General features: G+C 36.6%; 1 protein-coding gene across 1 annotated transcript; it reads right to left on the minus strand.

Annotated features, from left to right (window-relative positions):
• Positions 1 to 260: 260 nt before the first annotated feature.
• Positions 261 to 1,865, minus strand: LOC112570748. Its single transcript, XM_025249345.1, has 3 exons — positions 1,650 to 1,865; positions 1,388 to 1,444; positions 261 to 1,048 (listed from the first exon to the last, which is right to left on the minus strand). The coding sequence occupies exons 1-3, from the start codon at positions 1,688 to 1,690 to the stop codon at positions 832 to 834; spliced, it is 315 nt and encodes a 104-aa protein (XP_025105130.1). The 5' UTR covers positions 1,691 to 1,865; the 3' UTR covers positions 261 to 831.
• Positions 1,866 to 6,920: the final 5,055 nt, after the last annotated feature.

Below are 6,920 nucleotides of genomic sequence, written 5' to 3' on the forward strand. Positions count from 1 at the left end.
AAAATGTTGGTGAAAGGAGTTGATAATATCATCAGCAATGAGGTAGGCAATACATTTGTCACAAATTCATTCACTTTTTCTACTTTAACGGATAGAATAGAAATAAAATTCTAACTATAAAACTCAGCATTGGAGCTACTCCAAATTTATCTCATTTTACTATAAATAATAATAATATTGATGAATAAAAAACAAAGGTGAATAAACCCACCGGTACAGGCTGAACTTCAGATATAATATAATAGTATAAAATATAATATGTTCCTTTGGATGACGCTAATGGGATTATTAAGGTAAAACGGTCTTATTATTTCTGTTGTACAGGTATCCCTTTGGGTAATAGGTGTTATAAATGTTGGACTGAAACCGTTGCTGTTTTTATTCGGCTTTCCAGGCAACATTCTGTGCGCCGCCGTGTTCTATAAACTGGGTTTGAGAGAGAGAATCAACTTGTGTGTCTTTGCTTTAACACTGACGGACCTCGTGACCATCACCGTTACCTTTTGTGGCGGTGTAGAGGAGGCTTTAAGAGAATTGCTCGGAGTGGAGTTAAATTTTTTTATTCAATACTTTCCTGGTAAATTAATGTTATCGACTTACACATGTTTCTTAGAACCAATTACAACTTCTTTAAACCATTACATTACACTTCTTAGTAGCTACTAAATTAATACACAAAATATTGTGAGTTAAAATATTGTCATTTAAATTTTATCTAATCTTAATCAGATTGGCGTTCTGCTGAACTCAGTGACTGGAACTATAACAATGACAAGAAAATGTTTTTTCTTAAATGGTCATTGCCATCAAACACTGTGGTCTTCATCTCCTTCAGGTCCAGCTGGTTTCCTGTGGGCCTCCATGTTTGTGTCGACAACAATCGCGTGTGAGCGGTGTTTCTGTGTGGTCAGTCCCTTCAAAGCACAGAGGTACATCAAGACCTCCACCATGGCCGTCATCATCACAGTCGCCACTGTCGTCCTTGTCGGAGGAATGTGCGCCATCGCCGGTCCAAAGCACAAGGCGGTCACCGTCTACGATCTGGCCACTAACACCAGCAAAAGTGTGATCTACGTCACAAGGTGGGAGGAAAAATTGACTTTCATTTGGCAATGCATTTTTTTTTTTCGTTTGGTATCCAGTAGTTTTTCTTTTTCACTTCTACATCTTACATCTTTTAATCTAGTTACCTTCCGAGATGAAGTCCTATCATTAGGTTTACACGAAGTTCACACAACACGATAGTCTTGTACACAAGAATGTAAGATCTACAACGACTTGTCCTCCCTGGCTTTGTTCAGTGTTCCTCTAATAACATCTGAGAAAGAGATGAAGGTGATGACAAATACAAACCCTTAACTAGGAGGAAATCACAAACATTTCTTACCATAGCCACTCTTGCTCGTGCAGACCAATTGCACGTCTGGCTATATCATCGAGTTTACTGAGAAAAATACAAGCAGAGTTTATAGCTAGATAAATTAAAATAATAGAAATAATTCATGCAATCTTAAGACTATTGCTAACATGCCTGTTCGTCAACAACAAGTGGGAGGTCTAGATATTAGACGCAGGATAAAGTTTCATTATAGAACGTGACGATACATTAATATCTACATGAGATTTCTTCCTCCCTCCACAGTTATTACCTGAGCAACAAGGAAATTATCGACATTTTCGACATCTTCATCTACTCCATGTTGTTTCCACTAGTTGTGATCGTTGTCACTGTCATCACCACCGCCATCACCGCCGTCAAACTGCGTCACGCTGTCACCTGGCGAGACCAGACCACCACCACCACCTACAACAACGACACGACGAAAGCAAGACCTTCTGGTAGAGAGGTGGCTCTGACCAAGATGCTTATCGCCACTTCCATTCTTTTCATCGTCTGTATGACACCGGTGGTCACAGTTCAAATGGCCATTTATTTTGTGAATGAGCTGAACTATTACAAACGCTATGCTAATGTCACACTTGTTTTGTGGAACATTATTAACACGCTGCGAATGGTGAACTGTTCTCTCAACTTTTATGTTTATTACCAAATGGGATCGAAATTCAGAGAAACTCTCAGAGACATGTTGTGGTTTCGCTTCTTCGTTACATTAAAAAGGTAATCTTTGCCGTTGAAACGCTTTTTGCTTTCAGAAGAATACCAGAAATATCGTTATCTTGATGTTTGACCATTCTCGCAGATTTTAGTTTAGCGGCTTATAATAAAAATATTACTAAAATTGTCAGCTCTGAGTCAGACATATTGTCAAATGAATAATGTTCCAGAGATGAAAGTATAGTACCATTCATCTCTCAAATCTTTTGTTTTTGGAGAGTTTTAGTACATATCAATATCTGACTTAGCTATACCATTTGTATACAAGTCAAATCGCGTGAGGACGTCTTTTACACCGCGTGAGGAGACTGGAGCAATCATCTGTCTCACGGTGTTTGTCTAAATTATCCCACGGTTAGAAATGCGAGAACTAGATGGCGCGACTGCCTGTACACAAATTAGAAAAAAATATTGACGAGAAGTTAATGTACTGGAGTCCTCGGCGAGTGACGTATACCTCTCCAGTAACAAAAATACCGAAATATAGTCTTAGGCTCCTATAATTTTCGTTTTAAATACCTGGCTCCGCAATGACCAAAAATGAGTAATAAAGAGATTTGTTAGCAATTTCATAATATTCATAGACATTCAAGTGGAACAAGAAATCATGTTCTGTTTCAGTTTTTGGACTTAATTCCTCCTTTAAATATTCATTGACATACTTGTTAAGCACATTTTTTTTATTGCTATCATGCTTTAGCGCAAAATTGGAAAGTAACGCTTTTATTCAACTTCAATAATTGCTTGTATCTAATAAGCAGTTTATGGGTATAATTCTCATGTTATGTTTTTCTGCCGCTAAATGCTAAGAGAAGAGTTTCATGAATGTTGGGATTCTTACTTTCATTGAAATATAACATTGCAATGTATTTCAGGGAATGGGTTAAGAATGTGATCTTTAAATACCAACATGAACGGTTGCGGTTTTTTGTTTGCAAATATCAGTAGATATAGGCAATATAAACCTAACCTATAAATTTCACCCTCTAAACCCCATCCGTTAATTAATTATTCGCTAGCAAAGTACGCTATTCGTACCTGCGATCAACGAGTGCCGGTAAATTGTACTACGTCACGCTAATAGTGTACTACGTCACGCTAATAGAGTAGAACGTGACGTTTGTGCACCATTAACAACATTGCCAACAGTCAACACCAATCACAGCGATAGTCCGAGTTATTCAGATGGTGAAAGTCTGTATTTCTCGTGCTAAAGTAAAAGGTTTTTTTTTTTTTTTTGAGAACCACGAGAAATGCAGACTGGAAGCGTCCGAATACTCCGAACTGTGGCTACTTCTCTCTCTGATTGGTGTTGACTGCAGGCAATGTTGTGACAGGTGCACTAACGTGACGTAGTACACTGTGTGTAGTTGACTTCAGGCAATGTTGTGATGATGTACCAACGTGACGTTGTACACTCTAATCAGCGCTAGTTGATTGCAGGTGCGTATTGTAGTGGATAATTAATTAACGGAGGAGCTTTGGAGATTGGAATTTACGGGTTAGGTTTCTATCGCCTATATCTACTGATATCAGAAAAAAACCGCAAACCCTTCATGTTGGTCTTTAAGTGACTACTGGAGTGTGTTATGCTTAATCTATATAACATGTTATTACTATTAATGTGAAATCTGAGTAAGAGGTCTTACCATTAGAAATGTGTTTAATTTATAATTGATTACACGTTTATCGCAAGAATAAGAGAGGAAAGTAGGACAAACGAAAAAAATTTTGGAATTCTGGGAAATTGAACTGTATTTTACATAAGTTTGTAATATTATTTCCAACATGCTTTGATAAAGTATTTCAGATAATAGTGTGCTTGGGAGAAATAAACCTAGATACACTGTTTTGGAGAACTTCTACGTGTTTTAAAATTAAATTTCACTTGTGTAAAGTACAAGGATATGCAGGAGGATCTTTTACAGCTGTGGGCAACTTTATTGTCTTTAGTGTTTATAGGCAACTGCTTTTTGAGCCGGGTTGGTGAAAGAAGATTAACAAAGAAATGTATAAATAACAAAAAAATGTGTAGACATTGTGTCTAAGTTCTTGTTGTTGTTTTTTTTGTTTTTTTTGTTTTTTTTGATAGGTGTTCTCTTAAAGGACTATTTTACCGGAATGAGAATATAATCAAGAAAACTAAGCTGTAGTGATGGATTCTAGTAGAAGTAGAGACTGAGGTAATCTAACAAAGAAACTTAGTTTCCAGCTATACTTACGATATAAACTTTTATCTATTTATTGCCTACGTTTATTATGATGTTATTTGGACACGTGTACACAAGTCACAGGTTCATTAAAGAATTTAGTTATTCGAACATAAACTGATAAGTAACAATTATTGTAAAAATATTTAAGCAGTCTGTTTTTCGGTGATTGGAATTTAACGAACATCACACCTGCCGGCTCTTATTCCAGCATTTGATCTTTTCTTGCCATCTAAAGCTTCTGCGTGATTAGAATTCATCCACAGTCTCAGTCTGCATCTTGAGAAGTGCTATGTGGTTCTGTTGCTAGGAGAGGCAGGAGAATGAGCGAGAACATTCTCACTCATGCCAAGAAAATCAGACAAAACACCCAAAACCACAAAATATAAAAGTGTAAATTGAGTGTGCTTACATTATAATATCAACATGAAAAAATAGTTTTTGAAAAAGAAGGATGGTAATGACAAGTGAGTTTATACTTGATGCTATTTAAACAAACAAAGCAAAACGTTTTCATCCTTATACCCTACTGGTCAGTATGTTTGTTTTAAAATAATTAGTATAAATGTTTATATTTTTAAAAGCTAAGATTGACAAATGTAATAAAGATCTTGCCTGTAGGATATACTGAAAATATCTACTTTTAAAAGACTAAGAAAAGCATGTGTGACTGCTTATGAATGTCACTGGGTATAAATATGGCTAGGCAATGACAGATGACTGCACATTATGTGTTCACCTAATGAATCTATTACATGAACGTGACTACTACAAGCAATGATAAAAGATTATCACTAAAAGTAACCTGCAATCGCATGCTCAGAAAACTCAAACCAATGTCCATTTCATGTTGCAGAAGCTCAACAAGTCAGGTCTTTAGCAAAGGTAATATTGCGCAGACCTCGAGTCACTTGTTTTTATTATTTGAGTGTCAACATGAAGTTAGTGTAACTAATCAGTGGCTAATTACAAGCAGATTCTACGGTTACAATACTGTGCCTTTCATTAAACTGTGTTAATTTAATAGCAAGAGAAGCCGTCACTTTAAGTTGATAATTTTTCAGAATATGAGCCATCTTTTTGAACAGAAAATCTGTAGCGAAAAAAGCTTTTAACTTATGAAAACAATATTTGTTTCTCTCACTACCTTTTCATGTCCTCTCAGTCATGATCATGTTTGTTTACTACGAGTAACTTCAAGTCACTTTCGCTCACACCAGACCTTCAGAGTTAAAGAAAATTTTAGTTAACAATTGTTGTGAGACAAGGACGCCAACGCCAACAAGCAACGACTACACTGAGCTCGTGTAAGTGAAACCCAAAAGCGACAAAACAAAATCTTTGCTCCTATCGATAGTGAAGATGATTATTTCAAAATAGAAATGCCAAAGAGTAGAGGAGGACTGGAAGAACTAATGTAGGCGGGGCCATGAGACGAAAACCAAATCAAATCAAATTTATGTTTCAGAAGTTAAAAAGCTTAACAAAACAGTGAATCTGCCAAAAATATTATTTTCATTTTTGTCTAAACATACGTCAACACCAAGAGGCAATACCTGTACAGTGGAACCTCGGTTAGCGAACGCCTCGGATAACGAATATTTCGGTTAACGAACAAAAATTTCGTTAAAAGTTTGTCTCGGATAGCGAACAAAATTTCGGATAACGAACAGCCACGTGAACCACACGTGACCGACCAGCATGTCATCATTCGCACTCGAGACACAGTTACGATCAGTCGTTCCTTATCTATGCGCATTCTTCTTATTTAGTGATTTTTGTGCTTTATTTTAATAAGATAATCCCCAATAATGGCTCCAAAGAAGATTAAGAGCAATTAATAGTAATGAGGTAATGACAAGGAAGCGGCCAACAAATGAATTGAAAAAGGAAATGATTTCAAAGTATGAAGGTGGCATGCGTCTGTCGGATATGTGATGTCGTATTACCCAAGAGTTTTACAAAAAAGGCAGAAGGAGCAGACACTGGACAAGTTTTTTCCTTTAACCTCAAAGCTACAAGAAAAGGGAAGTCAACCCCGATTTTATAATGTCACGTGTGCTCATGGAGGGGGAATCAAAGCAGTAATTCCACCCCTTCCTCCCCACACCTGCTTCCACCCACGCCGTCAAAACGGCAAGTGTTCTGATGTTTAAATGCTTTCGTTAATGTTTTTATGTTTATTTAACTGCAGTTATATTGCATTATAACTGTTCTCATTAAAACAAATACAGTGTTCCCTCGCTACTTCGCGGTTCATATATCGCGGATTCACTACTTCGCGGTTTTTTTTGAGTGAAGTATCGATCGCTATTTTCGTGCTGGGAATTATCGTTCTACAAAATACCATAGATATTTCAACAGGAAAAAGACGAAAAATGTAGCTATATTTGTATTTCTATTAAAATACCATGGTTATTTTGTAGATAGACGAAAGAAATAATTGTGTATGAGAAATCCATTGCTATGCGTAAGCGACGAGCCATGATTATTATCTCCCATCTCGCAGCCAGTTCGAATCAGTTTTTTGGGTTTCTCTGAGTACAGTTATAATTTGTTTACACTAATTTGTTATTGTACTGTATTAATACCAT

The sequence above is a fragment of the Pomacea canaliculata genome, linkage group LG8 (assembly GCF_003073045.1).
Source record: "Pomacea canaliculata isolate SZHN2017 linkage group LG8, ASM307304v1, whole genome shotgun sequence".
NCBI lineage: Eukaryota > Metazoa > Mollusca > Gastropoda > Architaenioglossa > Ampullariidae > Pomacea > Pomacea canaliculata.

Excerpts from the sequence above, each read along its gene's own strand:
- LOC112570748 (XM_025249345.1), bottom strand. The coding sequence starts at position 1,690 with ATGAAGATGTCGAAAATGTCGATAATTTCCTTGTTGCTCAG. Across the intron at positions 1,445-1,649 it reads ATAATTTCCTTGTTGCTCAG|TAAACTCGATGATATAGCCA; the intron begins GTAATAACTGTG and ends TATTTTTCTCAG. Across the intron at positions 1,049-1,387 it reads CACGAGCAAGAGTGGCTATG|TGGCCAGATCGTAGACGGTG; the intron begins GTAAGAAATGTT and ends TGCTGGTGTTAG.